This window comes from Onychostruthus taczanowskii, unplaced genomic scaffold (assembly GCF_017590055.1).
Source record: "Onychostruthus taczanowskii isolate IOZ18803 unplaced genomic scaffold, ASM1759005v1 scaffold64, whole genome shotgun sequence".
Classification (NCBI taxonomy): Eukaryota; Metazoa; Chordata; class Aves; order Passeriformes; family Passeridae; genus Onychostruthus; species Onychostruthus taczanowskii.
Window position 1 is genome coordinate 2109241 of NW_024504122.1, and position 21045 is coordinate 2130285.

The 21045-nt window shown below is 41.7% G+C and overlaps 2 protein-coding genes across 14 annotated transcripts in view; one reads left to right on the forward strand and one right to left on the reverse strand.

The window, feature by feature from the left end:
• Positions 1-33: 33 nt before the first annotated feature.
• On the reverse strand, positions 34-20024 carry PRR14L (proline rich 14 like). Of its 2 annotated transcripts, XM_041420278.1 has the most exons (9): positions 18370-20024; positions 17180-17261; positions 15917-15982; positions 9643-13669; positions 6589-6657; positions 5639-5807; positions 5256-5362; positions 4263-4334; positions 34-3651 (listed from the first exon to the last, which is right to left on the reverse strand). In XM_041420278.1, exons 1-9 carry the CDS (start codon positions 18817-18819, stop codon positions 3375-3377), a joined length of 5319 nt encoding a protein of 1772 aa, XP_041276212.1. In that variant the 5' UTR covers positions 18820-20024; the 3' UTR covers positions 34-3374. The 2 variants fall into 2 exon arrangements, with proteins under 2 accessions (XP_041276212.1, XP_041276211.1); XM_041420277.1 differs by having other exon boundaries at positions 9643-15982.
• Positions 20025-20234: 210 nt separating this feature from the next.
• DEPDC5 (DEP domain containing 5, GATOR1 subcomplex subunit) overlaps positions 20235-21045 on the forward strand; it is a 39424-nt gene continuing 38613 nt past the window's right edge. For all 12 annotated transcript variants that reach the window (XM_041420302.1, XM_041420304.1, XM_041420305.1 and 9 more), the window contains exon 1: positions 20235-20522. The gene's annotated coding sequence lies outside the window, so the exon portion shown is untranslated. The remainder of the gene's footprint in view (positions 20523-21045) is intronic.

Genomic DNA, 21045 nt, shown 5'->3' on the forward strand with positions numbered 1-21045 from the left:
CCCATACAAGCCTAAAGGCCTTAAAAACCTGAAAAGTTCTCAGAAAAATTTATTTCCATAAATTAAAAACACACACAAAAGAAACAGTAAAATTTTAGATGCACACAATATTGAACAGAAACAAAATGCCAAGAGCATGATGGAGGCTAATGGCACAAATGTACAAATTCTCATTGAGCTATTTGTTACCTTGATAGCATCATACAGACTTTTAATCCACAGTTACTATCCATACTCTAGAAAAGCACCTGGAACATAATATACCAAAGGCCCACCTGAAATAAAATACAATGAATGAGAACTGCTTGCAGGAAATCATTTCCAGCAAGCACCACAACTCAAATGTATGCAGACACAAGCCAGCCAGGCAAATGCTGCTCCATACACTAAGGAGCCTTAGCTGCTCCAGTCATAGCATGATGAAAACAATGACTTTTTTCTTCTTCTTTTTTTTTTTTTTTGAAAATGATCCTTCTATCTCTGACAATCAGCAAATTTAGCAAAGAGCTGCTTGGCTCAACTAAGAGACAGGACATGGCAAAAGCTTTGCAATCCTTCTCAAGCTGTTCTGGTCATCAGTTTGTGATGTACTTTCCATAGTGATATAAAAACATCCCCACTGGAGTGGATCCACTTAATGAAAAGGCAAGTGTACATATCCTTCTGTTAGGGATATATGCAAGACCTCAAAAGATTAATCCTCTACACTTTTTTCTTTTAATTAGCTGTGACAGAAGCAGCTCAGAATGGCAAATGCCCAGCTTTTGCCCAGTCATCACTCCCAGTGTACAAGCAGCAGCCACAAGGAACATGGCTGTTCCATGAGTGCTGTAAACAGAAACAGAGGTGGGAAAGGAAAAAACAAAAAAGTGCATAAGCAGGACTGACACCTGTATGCTGGAGAGGGGAAGAGATGCTTGGTCTCCTCTAGCTTACACTGTCATACAAACACTAAACTAAAGAAATAATGCTGTGTGTTTGGGTTTCCACAAATTAAGGTCTGGGAGAAGCTGAACAACTGCAATATCATTTTGTAACTCCTCCAATTTCTGTAAACCAAAGAGTATTTGAGTGTTGTCTCTGCTCTGCTCTCTCCACTGCAGCTTGTAGGAAAAAAAGTTCATAAATCTTATTTCAATGCAATCAGAAACAAGAGAGAGCAGGGAAGAAAATTAAAAATAAAACAACCCTAAACAAAACAAATAAAACCCAACATAACCCAAAGGAAAAGACTCAACACATTCTATCTTTTGAAGCACATCAGAGGTCTGAACTTCTCCTGGATCCAAGTCTCTTCTCCCCCCCCCATCCCAATCTTTATTTCCTTGAAAGCCCCAGTAAGTTTACTGCAAGCCTCCCATATGAATAGAAGGTGAATGAATGCTCTGTAACAATCCCATTCTATAGCATAAATCCATAAAAATATATCTCTCACTCTTGCTACCACTGCCAACTAGTCAATAATTGGGCTAATAAGCCAACCTAGGGAAACTTTCAAACATTTTTTAGGAGGCAGTTGATCTTTGTTTTTTAGGAATTTCTTTTTACAAAAATAAAGGGGGTCAATTAGAATGTTCTATAACAGCCCAGTAAGTTAACCAGAAAAATACTATGTCATTATGTTCAAGGTTTTTCTTGTTATTTTACCCTCAAACTCCAAACACTACTACTCTAAGTGTGCACTCCTCTCTTTTCTTCAGTCTTCTTGATTAAAGATAATTAGCCTTCAAAACAAGAATATAAACTTCTACAAATCCCAGCACAAGCTGGGAGCAAAACAAACCCAGATCAGATTTCTTTCAAGACTCAGGCACACACAGTGTAATAATTCTCTTCCATTTCTCTACTCTCAAAGCTCTGCAATTCAACAGATTGCTTGTTAACATTTAGTTTTCTGTTTGGTCAGTAATAGAAGTGGTAGAGCAATAGAAGATAATGATGGTATTTGCAGTCCTGCATTTATTGGGACTTTATAAAAATACCCACCCACTAGATATTTACTCAATTTGAAGGTAAATAGAAACTCTATTATATGGGTAGATAAATAAGAAAGTGCAAGTTCAAGTGACAAGTGAAAGAAAGAACAGACTAATTAAATTTGAGCATCCCAGCAACAACAGCTTTGCCTGAATAACATCTCTAGGCACTAAGGGACAGAAATTACCTGAACAGCAGCTAGCATTGGAATTTTGCTTCAAGTTAAGTTTAAGAGAAGTTATGCCAGAAGGGAGCTCTCTTCCTTCCAAAGGCAGAGCTGAGAAATTGCCCAGTGCTGCATCAGACAATTACATATGGCCTTACCTAACAAAAACAATGTCCACGTACTTGGAGGCTCTTTGTACAGCACTGGCTATTACGTACAACAGTGCTACACAGAGAATAGCTAATTATGAGCTACAGGAATTGTAAATCTAAAATGGTAAAAAAACCCAAAAAACCCCCCCCAAACCTTCTTGTTGACATTAAAATCAAGTTAGTGTGAATGGAATTAAAATAATTTTAAAACAACTATCAAAGATTTTGCTGGTCTTCTCTGCATGCAGCAGCTCAGCTCAGTTAAATAAAAATCTCTGCCTATGTATCCTGCAGCTTAACACCCTCATGGACCAATTATCTTTTCCTCTGGAGAAGTTGGCATCAGCCAAGTAAGTAAAAAAATCTGCTATTTGGGAAAAAATAGTACTGGGCACCATTTTTCCTTAAAAGATCACCTTTTTTGAGTTGAATCAAGTTAAAAGAAGCATGTACAAAGTGCAAGTTATTTAATGTCTAATTATGTGGGGCTTCTGCTGCCTGGAGCCTGGAAGGGCAAAGAAACTTAGAAGGACCCTTCTAAGTTAACAGAAGGAAGAAACAATTGAACATAAGCCTAGACAGCTACTTTTAATTATCAAAAGGTTAGTGGTATATATCAAGAAGGTGTTTGCTAGAATTTTTCTTTATCAAACACCTTATCTCTTTTGTCAGCTTGTTAAAAATAGCCATTACAGTAACAACAGCAGACTCAAATGTGCAAATGATCTGGAGTACAGAGTTCTAGCATCACTGAAGGTGCACTACTTCCTCCTTGACACTCCTACTCTACCCCCAAAAGACATATAAACATAATTAATTAAATATAAGCAGTTATTTTCAGAGGTTGAGAAAGGAAGGGTAAATTTCATGTGGCTGTGTTACACTCAAACAGGGACTTAGAAGAATCCCTCCAACAGCATTAAAAAAAATATAGCACCTTAAAGAGGGTCACAGCCAAAAACTGATTATCAGATGTTAGAACAGAGTGGCAGAGTAAGGTATGAACAAGTCAGTAGATTTCTCCCAAGAAAAAAAACATTAAAGAAGCTGACTGGACCGTTTCCAGCTAAGTGACTCCCTCAGATGCTGGAGGCCTGCTCCTGCTCAACCTCCTCTGCAAAAAAGGCTTCAAGGTCCATTAGCTTCTGACTCAGAAGAACATCTAACTCTGCACTCTGCAGTGCAGCTCTTTTTGCTCGGGTGAAACTACCCACTGCTTTGATTTTGCCTCGTGTCTTCCTTTTCCGGGGAAGAGTAAAGTCCTGAAACTCAAGAATCCGCTTTCTCTTTTGCTGGCTGACAGAGATCAAGTGTCCATTCTTCTCCTTGGGCTCCTCAAAAATTGTTTCCAAGCTCCTGGTTAAAAAAAGAACAGAACTCATGAATACCTTAGCAGCAGCCACCTTACACTGACAGGGAGACTGGGGGATTTCATAACCCAGGTAAACACACCTCTAACTTTGACATTTTTACAGCCCCTCCACACACCTTACACCTCCTACAATGCACATTACTGCCAGCTGAGTTGTTATTGCTGCACAGACATTTGGATAGAATCTCTTTGTATTTCAGTTCTAAAGCACAATTATAGAATCTTAATTTTACAGAATAAATAAGTTTGAACATTTGATGACAGGCCAAGATTGTTGGTATTTTAAACAACATTAATTCCCTTTGAATTTTGGAAAGTAAGTGCTGTACTTTGATGGAGACTGGAATGAATGGATAAATGAAAAAATATACAAATCCATACTTAAACAGCTGCAAATTCTTAGTTCACATTCTATTTCACTTTTTCACATCCAAACTATAAAATATACTATTTTTAAATTAACTTTCTCTAGCAGTTTAAACTAGACCAATTTTAAGAATATATCTCCCTCTTAGCTTTCATCTCCTCCTCCCCCCATCCCCCTCCCAGTTAATTTACATTTATCTCAAGTTTTCTTATAGGAAGCAGAACCAACCTGGCAGGAGGAGGGGATTTATAGTTCTTATTTGTGTAAATTTCTTCTAAACTAAATTCTTTCTTCTTAAGCCTGAAAAAGTAATGACAAATCAATCTAGAAGGAAGAATCTCAAAACAATCTCTCTTCACAGCAAGCAGATTTACAAGCAACAAGTACTGTTTGCATTCTGTGCCTAAATGCTAACTAATTATGCTTTAACTAACTGGGGACAAATAGGAATGAAAAATGAGCTCATGAAGCACATAATGTCATACAGTGTTTTTATAAGGTTGGTGTCAAGACTTGCACTTTCTGCAGAGATCAATACTTCTTCCAGCATTCTATGATGCTTTGAAATAATGATGCTCAAAAGGGGAAATCCCCTTCACTTTTTTGTGAAAGCTGAGAAGTCTTACAGTTTAGCAGATTAATACTTCATCTCTTGAGACTGATTTTAGTTATTGACAATTACCAAGGCATCTCTGAAGAAATGCATTCCATTGTCAAAGGTGGTACCTGTGTTTAGGACAGAAGTCACACTAGATGAAGTATGACTGATCTGACCAGCAGGAACACTAGATGACTGATTGGAAAACTTTATCATCATCTGGCACTGTGATTCCCCACACTTTCACTGAACTAATGCTTCCCTAAGATCACACCCCAAACAAAGAAACTGTGAAAAACTCCAACACAATTTGCATCAACAGAACTTCCTAACAGATAACTTCATCTCACTGTGCACTGCAGGTTGACTGATTTTCACTTTATCAATAACAACTTCTTTCTTCTTTAGAAAAATGATTGCATTGCAGCTTGCTTTTTCACATTTTGCTAAACTCCAGTCAGTAATTTTGATTGAGTTGATAGAGCTGTGTCAGTCATTTCTTGTAAAGGAAGTAAACATCAGATGTCACTCAACTGGGGCTGTATAAATAGTGTGGTAAGAGAAGCATTTATTGAAATAATTACATTCATAGGCTTTGAGTCCATTTCAGAGGTACTGCTCACCTTTTTGGTTTGGGTAGTCCCATTGGAGTAAGGTTAGGGTCTGGCTTAGGAACAGTTTTTCTGATTCGGATCTGTGAGACTTTCTTTGGCCTCTTTTCTGGCTCAGTCTTAAGAAAGAAAGATGGAAAATTAAAATCAAGGAAATTAAAACCATACTAGTCAAAAGAATTCCCTTTTATTCTGAATACACATTATTTATAGAATAAACATTCCTCTCTGGCTTGCCACCTTCTTTCTGCTTGAATCAAAGCAAGCAGCAGCACAGAGTAGGACCTGCAGCCTGTTTTCTCTCCTCATCTTTAACAGTTACTTGATAATATCCAGCAGCTTCAGCTTCTGGAGAACCAGGAGTCTGAGAGATGTAAAATATAAAATGAACTCACTTTTTTCAGTTCTCTGTCATCTTGGGATCTCAGACAGGGTGGAACAGAAGCATCTGCTTCATCAAGGGCAGGGATCTGGAGCTCAGATGCTGAAAGCCTGGGGGGAGATGGCAATGACTCTGGAAGTGCATGAGGCTTTGGTAACGGAGGAGGGAATGAAGTTTCCAGACTGCAACAGAGAAAGAAGGGAACACATGTAGATTGATACCCAACTGATAATGCAGCAGCATTCATGGTCTCAGGAGATGTTTCTAAATTGCAGTATGGGCACAAAAAACCAACACATTTCACAGAAATTGCCCAAGTAAGTGAACTCTGGTACACAAACACAGCCCAAACCTGCTGCATCCCACATTGATACTGACACCAACTGAACTGCCAGAGTATTTGAACATGTCTTTTAAAACCCACTCTTTTAATACAGCTAAACAGTACACAGCTCTATATATCGACTGATAGAAAGGGATCAATCCTCCTTTTCTGCCAGCAAATTTATTTGACACAACTATTAATCACGCTTTTTGTTTACAGATGAAATGTAGCTTTGATACCTGCCATCCCTAAACTTAGAAGGAATATAAGGAAGTTTCAGCACCTATTGTCCAGTTGCTAAGGCAGAAAGGACTTCTATCCAAGTAAGGAGTCAAATTTCTATCCAAGTAAGGAGTCAAACTTCTATAGTTTCACACATTCATTTCATAAGAAGTGGCACAACATGGCTGGAAGTAACAGAAGTGTTCTGTCCAATGTTCTATGCGGTGTTTGCATAACTGCCCCTCCGCTCCTCCATTTCATCACTCAGTCAGCTTACCTCACCCACTCCTTAATCAGAAAGCTGTTCTGGGAGTGAATTGCCAAAAGCAGAAAGCCAAAACGACATTAGCAATGGCTTTCTGAGGAAGGTTATGATCCCACTACTCAGGATAAATACCAGCATCCCAGGTACTCACCGTATCGCATGGCCTGTGCTCTGCAGTGCTCCCATACTCTGTACAGGTGAGTGTGGTAACATGGCACAGCTGGGTCAAAGAGGAATGGAAAAACAAAACAAAACAAAAGACAGAAATTAGGTCTACACTATAAAAAGATGAGGGAAAAATTATTAGTATAAAATGGACTGTAAGACAAGATGTTCATATCAGGAATGAGAATGAAAGGCTAAAATGATACAAAAGAAAGCCACATCTGCTGTTTAGGCAACTAAATTTCATTGTTAGGGAAACTGTCCTGCTTTCATTTTAAAATGCTAGTAATGAGAAAAGCAAATCAAGGCACAGAAAGAGAATGAGACAGTAATATTAAAAGTCATAATTATTTAGTCTAAAAATTGTAATTCTTTCTATGAAAGTCTATTTTCCTTATTCAAAACCCCAAGTTTTTACAATTAAAGTAACCAAAAACCTTGAAGGATTTGGTTACTAAAGAAAATAGTGCATAATGGCAACAGTAACAGGTAAAAGGAAGTACCTCCATTAAATTAACTCCCTGTTGTCTCCAACTCCCACAGCCTGCAATACCCTTACTTGATTGGAATAACCAAAGGCCTTTCCATAAGGGTTTGTAATTACCAGAATTCTATGGCATAAAAGTCAGCACAGCAGCTCTAAGTCTTTTGATATTAAGCTTTATTTTTGTGCCCACACTGTTAACAGCAGGAAATCACTTGGGACAGCTTTTATTACATTCAACAGCAATTCCTGTATTTGCTGTTCTCTCTAACCAACAGTGAAATGCACTTCACTGTTCTAAAGCAAAGATGTTACAGCCAGACTGGAGTTCTACAAAGGAAATGAAAACCAGCCATGCTGGAAGCACAGGGAAGTCCAACTACACATAAAGAGGTCAGAAAGACCCACATAGTGTGTTTATCACTTATGTCAGAACTGTAACCTTTTGTTTCAACATTCCACCCATTATTCCAGTGTTGCTGGAACCTGTATTGATAGTGCAGCAGAGCCCTCTCTGTTACAGACAGAGCTTATTGTTATATGCAATAATACTACAAAATTACAAGGACAGAAGGAAATCACTTTAGAAATTTTTAATTCAAATAAGCATTAATTTAAAAAAAAAAACTTCACTGAAAGAATGCTTTTATTATTCACAGTGGAAGGGACAGTGGAAGTTAGGTAGGGCAATACTTTAGTTCCTTGTTCTCCTGGTTATTAAGAACACTAGTTGTGGGTGAAATATTTTAAAGAGAACAAATCTTTTGCAGATGAAAATGGCCTGCAAGGAACTTTATTATTTTTCTGATTTTAATTATCCTAAAACAGGCAAGAATTTCTGTCATAGGGGGAGCTGAAAAGGTTTTTATACTGCACCAAACATACCTCTTATATTTATGTACCAAACATCTGAGTGGGACAGATTTACATCTGCCTCATACACATAGGTGCAAGGTATTTTAGAGAAAAAAAAAAAAAACAACCAAATTGAGGTTTAGGGTATTTTAACTCAGGATTGTTTTTCACTTAAAGTGAAAACGTTTGATTTGAATACTCTCCCTTTGGGAAAAAGATCACCACTCATAACAAAGCACGCTCTTTTCCAATGACTCCTTACGTCAGGAATGAAATCCTCTTAGACATGAGCTAACTGGATATGCTGCCTGAGCTGCTGAGGAGCCTGCAGACCTAGGGATGGGGGGAAAAACCCCAGGTTCTGATCTCCCAGTCCAAGGAGAGCATGCCTCAGCAGCACAAAATACTGAATTCACCTTATACACACAACTACGTTTTAAAAAGACGTTTGTTTTGTTTTTAACAATGTGTTATTTTTAAGTTCAGTTCTCAAACTGTACTTTTACTGGTATGATCACTTTCAGAGTATGGAATGAAAATGGAAGCAAGTCCCATAGAATGTGCTGCAAAAGTTGTCTCTATGCCATTATTCAACTTAATTCTTTTAGTGCAGACAACTCCAGAATGGAGTAGTGCTTTCACAAGCTCACTCACACCTTTGGCAGACATAAGAACTTATACTAACAAGAGATAAACTTTTAGGTATGATACCCATTTATACAAAGCAAAGTGCATTTGTTATCTGGCAACATTTTTGGTTACATTTGTGTCAATCTCTGACATAGGCTAAATTCAACAGTTCTCTACAGACTACCACACTAATCAAAACAATTAATTAAACAGACTTTGGTACAGTGATCATGAAGCTCTCTGCCCAGTAATTGCAAGGTGACAAAATCAGGGACTGGACTTCCTTATGTTACTAAGGGATAAAGGGCAAAATCTTTGCTCAAGGGCATACAAAAATCCTGTAACAGAGCTAGGAACTTCTTTCATTCTTTTTATTAGCAAAATGATCTTAAATGCTCATAACAAAGTAAAATTAAATATGCAAAGTAGATTTCAGTCCTCTTCCTACTCGTAACAAGATTGACACACAGAGAAAAATTCATTACCAATGTTAACTGGAGCTACAATTGCTTGTGCCAACATCACATATGAAAAGCCATAGCATGCATAAAGAGGTTTAAATTAGCATAGAATGGTCATGGAATACAATTGAAAATGTTACTGAATGACACCCCCCGCCCTTTACAATTCTTCCTAACCTGATATTGAGCATTTCACAGTGGTTCCAAGGAGTATTTGTGGCTCAGACCTCTGAAAAAAACTTTCCTACCTCAGAAATCCAGTTCTTCTGCAGTCACTCTGAATAGACCTAATGAAGTAGCTCACCTTTTGCATTATATACTCTGATGCATGGTGTGTATATTTTGCAAGGGAGAAGAAAATAGAGTTAGCCATTCTGCTGAAACAGGATAGTATTAAAGAAGTGAAGGCAAATATATTTCAATTCAGCTACAAGACTGTTCTGTAAGAAAGGATCTTCCACATTGAGCCATTCCTGGAGCAGAATGTGTCGATATGGAACAGGAGAAACTGACCCTCCAGCGCAAGCTGCAATTACCCTCTCCCTCCCAAAAAGGAGCAAGAATATACCCTGCACACATTTAATCTCAGAAATAAGTTGATGGGTTTTACCTGTTCTCGATGCCCACACTTGGCTGCCACTTGCAGTGACTGGAATGGAGAGGAGTGATTTCGGAAGGACGGGCAGCAGGACCATGCTGACTCCATATGGACAACACCCTGCCCAGTGAGTATGGCAATGAGGAGACGAGCTCATCGGATACACACCTCGGGAACCTGTCCCCTTTCAAACCCTGCGCCAACTGCGATATAAACAGTCTCTGGATGGTAGGAATATGACTGGTTAAGTTTCTTCTTCTTGTCCAAATCCTGTAACATCCAGGGGAAGAAAGTGCTAACACTGTGTGAAGGCCAAGCGTGGAACAACCTCCTCTTCTTCCAGCTACAGTGTTTCTTCCAGGGTCAAGATGAACAGCAACAGTCCTGGGGGTTGTTGTGGAGTGTGAGGAATGAAGCTCATTATTTACACAGGAATCTTCCCGGAAAGCTGTTGTTTCTGAACAGCTCTGAGACAGGAGAAAAGATAAAGTCCACTTTGAAGCTGGTGCTGGAGTTTCTCTGAAAACTGGGCTGTGATGTACAGAGTGCTGGGATGTAATCCCTCTGAGGTCTGTCACAGGACTGGAGTCCAATTTTATGTGAAAAGAAATTGGGAAAACCGAGGTGTCCAAGAAAGAGGCTGGAGGTTTGTGGCTTAAGTCTGAAGAAAGTATTTTGGTAGTTTCTACAGGATAAAGTGCCAAAGGCTGAAAGCTGAACATCTTGGTGCACCAGCTGTCAGCCCAGCGTGAGTGTACGTTCCTGTTAATGCAAGAAAAGGCTTCCAAGAGATTTTTAGATCTACATTGGCTGTACCTGTCACCCACTGGAAGAATTTCAGAAGAATATGGCAGAGGTTCTGAGTTACGGCTGCTTTTGGCAGGGGCCAGGAGCTTGCTGGCCATTGCAGACAACTTGCTCAACAATAACAATACTGGTTCTTTGGTACATTTTCTGAATTTCAAGCTGTTCAACAAACTGCACCTCTTGGCCCTCTGTCTTGGCATATGTGCAAATCTCATGGCTGTTTCCTTTTCCACTGTCGGTGGTTTACATGGAAAGTACAAAGATTCCAGAAGTGGGTTTTCCTGTTTAGGGAATATTTCCAGGGGAATCTCAGAGACAGGTGAACTCTTAATTTGTTTTATTTTTCTTATGGTTTTTAGCTGATACAATGTGGGAACTTTTTTGCATGTCCTTCCAGGTTGTATTTTTAATGGAAGAGGTCCTCTTAGTTTATTTGTAGTTCCTCTTCGTTTATTTGTCGTTCCAAAGGCACCAGGGATCCCATCATACCCTAAATTAAGGTTCAGGCTTTCCATTTCTGAATCCTGAGTCTTCAAAAACTGTGAACTAATAAAATCTGTGGTAATCTTTGGCCTTTTAACTTCTTGTAAAGTGCTACATGGTTTACTTTCACTGCCTCTTGCAGCAGCAATCTCCCCTGAAGCGCCTCCAAACTTTGTATTTCTAGATGTCATCAACTCAGCTGAAGAGCTGCATAAGAGTTCAGAACTGTGCAACATATTTGGTTGCAGTATGATTTTTGCTTTCTCCTGATGTTTTAACTTCTGTTCTTGTTGTGCCTTGCCCAACTGATGTACTTTCATCTTTCCATACTTCTTCTGTATAAATACTTGACGTTCCTCTATTTGATCAAGTCTCTCTGAACATAAAGCCCTATTTTCCTTGCAAACTGCACGAGTTGGTATTTTGTCCTGACCTTCTGTTACTTCCTTTACATTATCTCTGCTCCATGCATTTAATTTGTAAGGCACACACACTTCACTGCAAACCACACAGTTTGGGGATGGTTCTTTGCAACTGTCTGATAGTGTGCTCAGAGGTGGAGAAAATGTGGGCGTTGTATCATCCTGCACTTCTGGGGCAGCCTCTGTGTCAGATACAGCTCCAGGCTCACAATCATGCACAGTTTCTGAAAGTACACTGGTACCTGCTAAGTTTGGGAGCTTTGTATCATTTTGTTTTTCTTTTGAAAGATTATTTAGTTTGGATCTTGGGATTTCTTCCAAAACCTTTCCATAATTCTCAGTCCTGAGGGGGACTATTTTGCTACCAGACTCTTTAGAATCTTCCAACAAGGCCCATGGACAGTGTTTGGTCAACCTTCCTCTAGGGGGTACCTCTTTTCCTATCATCTCTTCTACACAGGTATTCTTAAGTTTCTCTTCACCAGGAGGACTTTTTGGTGAGCTCATGTCCACGTCTTTCATGGTTGGTGTGCAAAGCCCTTCACCTTTCAGACTTTCTTTGCTGTGGGCACAAACTCTTGAGCTTTTGGCACCATTCAGAGATCCAGCTGCTGATTCATTCCCTGAAGATGGAACCTCAATATTGCTGGATTTTTTCTTAACAGAAATTGTTACAGAAAGAATTTTTGTCATTGAAGTATCTTTGCTGAATTTTTTGTCTGCAGATGAAACATCTCTTTGTGTATTCTCAGGTGACATACACAGCTTTTCTTTCTCAGGCAAAGAGATGTGAGAGTTCAGAGCTGACACAGTTTCTGAATCCACCCAAGTCTTACTGGAAGTTTCTTGGATGTCAAACTTTTCAGAATAGGATGCATGAATACCCCTTTGATCATCAGTTTCTTTACCAGGCTCAAAAGTTAACTGCAGGCAAGAGTTATTTAAGATAGGATTTACACTCAGACTTTCTCTGTTTTCCATATCTGAAAGCACATTTATATTTTCTGGCTTATCTGTAGCCTTAAACTTCTCTTGACCAGGAGGACTTTTTGGTGACCTCATTTCCATGTCTTTCATGGTTGGCATGCAAAGCCCCTCACCTGTCAAACTTTCTTTGCTGTGGGCACAAACTCTTGAGCTTTTGGCACCATTCAGAGATCCAGCTGCTGATTCATTCCCTGAAGATGGAACCTCAATATTGCTGGATTTTTTCTTAACAGAAATTGTTACAGAAAGAATTTTTGTCATTGAAGTATCTTTGCTAAAAACTTCAGCTGAAGATGAATCATAATTATCTCTTTGTGTATTCTCGGGTGACATACACAGCTTTTCTTTCTCAGGCAAAGAGATGTGAGAGTTCAGAGCTGACACAGTTTCTGAATCTGCCTGAGTCTCAACACAAGATTCTTGGATGTCAAACTTTCCAAAATGAGATGGACCAACACCCCTTTGAGCATCAGTTTCTTTACCAGGCTCAATAGTTAACTGTGGGTGAGAGTTATTTAAGATAGGATTTGTACTCAGACTTTCTCTGTTTTCTGTATCTGAAAGCACATTTATATTTTCTGGCTTGTATGAAAGACTCCCATGAATTGATGAAGTGGAAAGAAATTGAGCACTAATTTTATTTTCCTGGTTCTCCACCAACCACTTTATCTTTGGCAAAGATTGCTGCATTTTGCTTCCTGCAAACACCAGCTCTGCTTTCTCTTTTGCACATTGGATAAAACGAGCCTGCTGTGAGCACTGTGGTTTGTCATCAGAAAAGTTTCCTTCAAGAACTCCTTTATTGTTTCTTTCACATCTGTTCTCATGTTCTTGTAGTCTGATTGTCTTCTCTTCAATTAGATGACTTATGGAATCCATGTATCCTGAAGAATCTTCATTTTTCACACCAATTAAAGAGTCCAAACCCATTACATTCTCTTGTACAGCTCCTTTAAACCTGGCTTCTCTTGCACCTTTATGGTCTAACAGAGGCAGGTCACCACCTGTTTTTAGCAGAACCTCTTCACTGTGATTAGGATCAGTTTTGTCTCTTTCCACAGAACTTATGGTTTGCAAGCCAGTGTTTGGTTGGTTGGTTAAACTTTCTAAATGTTGCTCACTGCCCAGCACTGGGACATCAGGCTCACTCTGACGTGGATGAAACTGATTTCCCAATGGACACAGGGTCTGTTCTGTTTGGCCAGCATGTTGTGTTGGAATGTTCATGTTGTTGAGTGCTGGCTGTGGATCACAGGTTGAAGCGCTGCACTCGGAGGGATCAGCTGTGAGCAATGGCATTTCTTCCTGCTCATGTGTGTCAAGTTCTCTCTTCCATGGGCCTAACAGAGAGTTATAAAATCCAAAATTATGAGCACAGGTGTTCTTGTTCAAATATCTGACTAATAGCCGTTCACTAGTCCTATTTCTCTTATTGCCTTCAGGAGCATTTGGGGAATCCACAGCTCTTGTTTTATCAAATTCATCTCTCTGGGAAGCACACATGCCAATGTGTCCTTTTGGCTCATCTCTGTCACAAACAATTTCACTGCCCGTTACTTTACAAAGATCAAATTGTTCCACAACCTCCATATTCTTATTTGAGACCTCATCTCTTGCCAAGGTAGCAGTAGACTTCTCTGCAGTATATGCTGAGCAAAACATGGTTTTTCCTGTGGGAATATCATTTATCCCATGCAGAGCTATACCTCTGTTGCCCCAGTCATCTTCACAAAGAAGAGATCCACGTGCCAAAGAGGAGTGTGCTTCTGGAAAGATGACTGACTCTTTACTGTTATATCCTGATGAAGACACTCCTTCCAAATTATCATTTTCTTCAATCTTATCAACTTCAACACCAAAAGAATGACTGTTCAGGAAAACTTCATCCACATGTGCACTCCCTGATAAAATACAAGAAGTACTGGCAGCTGTACACTGTTTTTTTATACTCTTACTATTACAAAGCCATGTGTGACAATGTTCATTTTCTAAACCAGTGATCACTCTCTCCGTATTTTCTGCAGAAGATTTTATATACATTTGGGATACTCTGCTTGCTGTATTAGGATTATCAAAAGTCATGGAATTTACAGAAGACTTGAATTTGTCTTTATGAAGCAAAACTTCAGCGACTTGTTCCGCTGCAGTTCCAGAAGCACCAATTAATTCTTTTCTAGACCAATTATCCCAAGCATTGTCCCTGCATGAAACTTCATTGTTAGTACAAGGAAGACACTCATTATAATGAGGTTCTCTTGACTTTTGTAAAACAGGAGGTAGAGTTACATTTAGTGTATAAAACAAATTTGTTTTCTTCCCAGTGGATAAGCTGTCATTACTATCAGCTTCTGCAGCTCCAACTAAACCACCAGCCAACTCTTCTGATGTTGTATTGCTCTCAGATTCATTTTCAAGCAGTTGTGCCTTGGGTGACTCTTTTTCTAGCTTGGTACTAAGATGAAGACAGCTGTGGTTACTGAGAGGAGGGATTTTATTGCCAGTACTATAAAAGCATGTGTCTCTCTGCCCAGTTTCATGGGAAGCAATGTTACTTATTTCCACCCACAAACTATTTTCTTGTATATCCTTCTTGCATGGGTCACTGACAGAGAATTGCCACTGGTCCTTTTTCAATTTATCACCTTCTGATGGGAATATTTTATATTTCTCTTTTGAGAACTCAGGAGATGAAGCAACAGAACTAAAAACTGAAGAATGACACTGCTCAGAATTAGCAGCCTTTTGAGCTTCAGGCCAGCTACAAATTTCAACGTTATCTCCCACAGCAATTTTTCTCCAGACTTCAGCTGCTTCTTCAGATTCAGAGCTGTATGACTTTCCTATAGTAGCATTTAATTCCCTAGGATCAGTTTTTGCACTAGATAATCCTTTTTTCGTTACCACTGAGATCTGCTCTACTGGTACAGATGTGGAGGTTTGGTTTTCTAAAAACCCAGTTCCATGATCATAACGAGTGTAATGTTTGATGTTTTGGGGAAGGTACTTCTGGGGGGTTTCACTGATAATTCTGTGAACTGCAGAACTGCTTTGTGGTGGCACATTTCCAAAGTCCAGATAACAGTTGCTTTTCAGAACTGGACATAAAACTTCAGAACTTTGTGTGGAGAGTGTTCTACAGCTGTCTGCTGAGAACGACTCATGAGGTTCATTTTGTTCAGGTACAGGACCCTTAAAGAAGTCATAAGCATCATTTTCTTCATCCTGCTGACAAGTCTGGCAATTAGCAAATGACGTATTGAATTCATGAAGAGGATTTAGTCTGGATAACTTTTCTTCTCTAACCTCCAAAACAGATACACCATTCCCCCCTGTTCTCAATGGCATGGCAGCATGGGCTTTTGACCCACTATAGTCCCTTGTTTTTTGTGGATGATCTGTAGCTGCTCCAATGTCCATGACTTTTAAAGGTTCTAAAAAACCTAAGATGCTGGTTTCTGACACCCCAGCTCTGGCCATGACTGTGTCTACGTCTGAGCATTGATTGCTCTCAGGTGGAAGACCTTTACTCACTCTGTCATTCCTGTATCCTGATTTACTAAATATCCTAGTCCCATCAGCCTTCATACCTTGTACTTCTTCAGTGAGCTTTGGCAGAGTTTCAGCTGTCACCTGAACATTTGCTTGGTTTTCTTCTGCATAAGAAAAAAATAAAGCAAATCAGAACCATTTGCTAAATTTAGAAAGCATTCAGCTCATTAAGTACCTTTTGTTGTACACAACACTCCATGCAGTGTTGGTTATCAAAATGTTCTTAAAAGTGATAATTGATACTAACAATTTTACTACAAGTCTTTAGAGGAAAAAACAAACTACTCTACCACAAAGCTAAGGCAACAAAACCAATCCTTTTCACTACAGAAATTCCCATGAGCAGCAAGCATTCCAAGTCCTGTACATTTCAGATTCCTCTAATATCAAGGTAGGTGAATGCAGGTCCTGTAATTTAACACATAGGGAGCCATGGCCAACATTAAAATAATGCTTATTTGTAACATCAAAATTCAACATAGGCTGGGACTTGATCTGCTCCAGCCTAGAAACAGGCTGGAATTGTGTGGCCCTTTCCATTTCTTCTTCCTTGGAGACATGTCTGTCAATAACTCATCCATAGGAAAACAAGACATATCTCATCTGCCCAAGCAATTTGGATTATTCATAAACTTTTTGCTGTAAAATCACAAAGAAGGTGCTAATTAAAAAAAAAATACAGTTACTGTAGAATATCTTCATACCCAAAACTTTACAGGGAACATATTTACTCAGACTTCTGCAGATCTTTTCCCTATTTTCTAGCAAGCAACAAGACTAGATGGCATTTGTCAGCTAAATACAAGTTTAGGTAAAGATAGCAAGGGGGGAAAAAGAAAATAATTACTAAATTCAGGAAAAGTGACCAAAGTACTTGGAGCTATAAAACTATGGAGAATTATAATGAAATTAATAATTACTTTAACTGTCCTCTTTCTGCTTTTAATTTTGTTTTTTAGAACACTCAAAAATGAATGAGTAATCCTTATATATATATATATATGCTATTACTGTTCTCATACACTCCATCTTTGAAACAAAAGGAAATGCTAAACATCTACTATTAAAAACCTCTTGTGCTTTGGAAACAAATAATTAAAACACATGTACAGAAAAGGTCTTGAGGCAAGTACATACCCTGCCAGGAGAAAGTAAAGCATTAATTTTTGATAGTGTTATAGTTACACAGGGTAATACTTTCTAAATGAGCCATCCCACAATCACTCATCTGTTTTAAATCAACAATAAATAACTGGGAGAGAAGCAGGGGCTGGATAGGGCTGTACAGCTGAAATAACTACCTGTGTTCCTCAGAGATCCTGCAATTTCAGTGCAATAAGTTCTCAAAGACTTGGCCTCTTGCTCTTTTAAGCGAGGGTTCTCCTGAAACAGGACAGAAATATGGTTAGTTATGGTTAGATAGAAAAATGGTTAAATTTTCTGAAGTGTTTCATGTCTCAGGGACTGCACCTGCTCAGCTGAGTTAGTTCAAAATAAGAAATTCACTAAAAAACCTCCAGACACATCAGCCTTAGCCAGAGGCAGCCTTCACAAGGGCTTCACACAAGCACTGAGGATGTCTCCCCAAAACATTGCTGTATTTAACAGCAACGAAGTCTTATGATGTGGCAGCTAAAATGTAAGCACATGGCTTAAAATGCAAATTGTTGAAAATTGGAATGAGAAGAGTAATCCAGTCTCCATGTCTAGTTTACATCCCTAAACCACTACCACTAGACTTCTGGAAAGATGTGTGCATTTTCTGTCTCTATTAGAACTTGCCTTCTACTGTTCCTTTGGCTCAAAACTACAAACTCTGGAAAAGGTGACCTAGATCTGCCAGCAAAACCACCAACCCATGATCCCACAACCAAACTATCTGCATTTAGAAATATGTCAAAATTCACCTTGAAAACGGAATGACTATAAAGAATTTAATAATTTTAATTTCACAAAAGCGATAAATCAATTTTTAAAAAAAATTCGGATAAATCAAACAGATATGGAAATTTGGGACTAAACACACAAAATAATGCAACACCCAATAATTAAGGTAAAGCACTCAGCTGTGCACCTTCTTCTGTTACATATCTGCCTTACACCATTCCAAAAGTATTTAAGCAAGCAAAAACACTGGCACTTTAAAATACTGCTGGTCTGCTGAACTACTGTCTAATTTTTCACTGGACCCACAATAATCCAGATACTGACACACACACCCCCTGGATGTGCCCAAGGCCAGGCTGGACGGGGCTCTGAGCAACCTGGTCTAGGGGAAGGTGTCCCTGCCCATGGCAGGGGGTTGGAACAAGGACCTTCAAGGTCCTCCTCCCACCCAAACCATTTTATGATTCTATACTAAGAAATTTTATGACTCTATACTAAGAAGACACAAAAAAGAACCAGGAAACCCACTGCCAAACCCACTGCCCAGTGACTCTAACCCTAAATTCAAATTATCACGCAGGGATTCATTTCTGCATTCACTTACTTGTTCTGACCAACTTCCCCCCAGAGTTAAAGGGCAACATTCAGCATGATGGTCCTCAGCACCTTGTGCCTCTTCATCTTCTTTCTGGTATTCATAACTAGAACAGTCTAGTTTCCTAAAGTGTCTTTTTCTGCTTTTTTCATCCTCTGCAAGGTCTCCAGCCTGTAATAACTCTTCAGGAAAGGATTCTGCTGGCCCATGAGAAATCACCTGGAGCATATCACCCAAATCCTCTGTCTTCGGGCAGAAGTTGCCAATGGCAGAAGTCCATGGCCCATCCCTGTGTGCCAGCACGGGTACTGGCCCATCAGACTGTGCATCTAAGCCAAGGCTGGGCCCCGGCACTGCCATGGGTTCCCTGAAGAGGCTCTCTGGCAGTCCAGTGTACAACTCCTCTATTGCAGCAGACACAGAGGAATCAAGGAGAGACTCCACCCCAGATGAGAGCATCAGGGCTGGTGAAGATCAATTGCCCTGAGCTTTTCAGTTTATCCTAGAAACAAAAGCAACATTAAATCAACGTACATTGGATTAACCACAGAAAACCCTGAGCTGCAAGGGACCCTCAAGGATCACTGAAATCCAAATTCTGGACTAGATTAAAAGGAAAAGCTTCATTCCTCAAGACTCAAGTATATATGTTTAAGAAAGATACTTCCAAACATGTCTTTAAGAAAGGAGCTGAGAAAGATTTGAGTATCTAAGAAAATTCATCATGAACAAATGAAGAGAGCAAAGCCAAACAGATATTCCAAAGCCTCATTTTCACATTCAAACATCTCCCTGCAGATTTAACCACATCTTCTGAATAACCTAAGAAGAGATTATAAAGCAAATCACTGGGACTTGTATCAGACATCCTCCTCCTTCACTAGAACTAAAGCAGTGTTTGATTTCCTGGGATTTTCAAGAATTTCTAGTCTTTGGAAAAAAGCTCCAACTTTTCTTCACATTCTCTGCCTCAAACGAGCACTGTCTAAGCCATCAGCCAGCAGACTGTGCCTCTCATGTGAGCACTCGGTGCTGTCCCGCAGGACACAGCCCCGCTCCCGGATCCTCTTCGGCCCAGAACGGAGCGCCCGGTGCGCGGCAGCTGCTTTGAGCGCTCGGCACAGGAGCTCCGGCCGAGCTGACACCGCTCCTGTCGGCACCGGGACAGCCCCGACGTGAAAGCGCCGCCGTCAAATCGCTCCTGGAGGCTCACGGACAGGAACGGGCCAAGCCAGGCCTTTAGAGGAGCATCAGTCACTCAGTTTCCCTCAACACGGGCTCATCAGCCGAGCGCTGTCTGCACAGAAACCGGTGGAACCGCAGCAGCCTCCTGGGAACACGCGAGGCCACTCGTTCCCGGGAGAGCATCACCCTCCCGGCGGTGCCGCCCGAGCCCAGCCGCGGCGGGACCGGGGGCGACCCTTTGTTCCGAGCGCCGCAGCAGCGCCGACAGACTCGGCCCCGAGCGTCGCTCTTCTCCGCGGCAGCAGCCCCCGCACCGGCCGGCGCCGAGGGTCCGCAGCCGCCCTGCGGCGGCGCACCGGAGATCGCCGCTCTCGGTAATTACACAACCGCTGGTGTCTCGCCCGGGCTGGGCAGGGCCCGCGCCGGCCACTCGGACTCGCTCCAACCCCCAGCCGGCGGCGGCGCGCACAAGAGGCGGGCCCGCGCCGACACACCTCCGCGCCCCGCCGGGGCGGGCCCGCGCGCGGAACCGGCAGCCGTTCTGTGGCCCCGCCCCCGGCAGTGCCCGCCCCGTCCCCCGCGTGGCCACGCCCCTCACCGACCCGTGTTCGCCCCGGCCCCGCCCCCGCGGTGGGCGTGTCCCGCCCGCTCCTTCCCGCGGTGGCGGCGCGGGTGTCACGTGGCGCGCGGCCCCGGACGCGGAAGTGCCGCGCGGTACCCGCGGGACGCGCACCGGCCGGTCAGGGCCCCGCGAACAGGGGCGGCCGTGCGCTGCGCTCTGCTCGGCTGTGGCACGGCCGGCCCCGGCCGCGCTGCCTGGGGCTGGCTGGGCCCGCGGCGGCTGTGGGCGGCACGGAGCGTTAAGGTGTCCGGGCTCCCTGCGCGCCCGGCCTGCGCCGTTCTCCCCGGTGTCCTTACCCCGGGGCTCTGGCGTGAGCCGCCGCGCTGCTCGCTCTGCGCTACTGCCCCCCGTGCGGGTAAGGACCCTGGCGGGCCCGTGTGCCCGAGCGCCCCTCGCCGCTGCTCCGGGCAGGAACTCGGGTGTCTCGATGCGTTCTCGTTCCCTGTAAGCGAGCGGCCGGATGGACGCAGCGGTTCCATAGCTGCTTAGTGACTGTAACTGCTTGGGTTTGTTTGCTCTCCGCTCCGGCCCTGCTCTTTGTGGCGTCCCCGGAGCGGGTCTGCCGGCTCGCAGCAACAAGCGGCGCTTCTTTCCAGACCCGCGTCAGTTCCAAGTTATAGAGCTTGTTTTAAGATTTTAGTTGTACGGGTCTTTTTTTTCCCATCACGACTCTGTATGTAGCTCGGTAATTGACTTTCTGCAAAGCACATGTGCAAGCTGAACCCTTTAATCTATTTGAAAAGCACACTTTTAGGTCCCTCTCTCCTTGTGCCTGTACCTGTAGCTGCCCCGCAGCCTCCTGTGCTGGGCGCAGCTCTGCCGGGACAACGTGCTGTGTTCACGTGCACAGCATACACAGTGGGTTCCCATTGACAAGA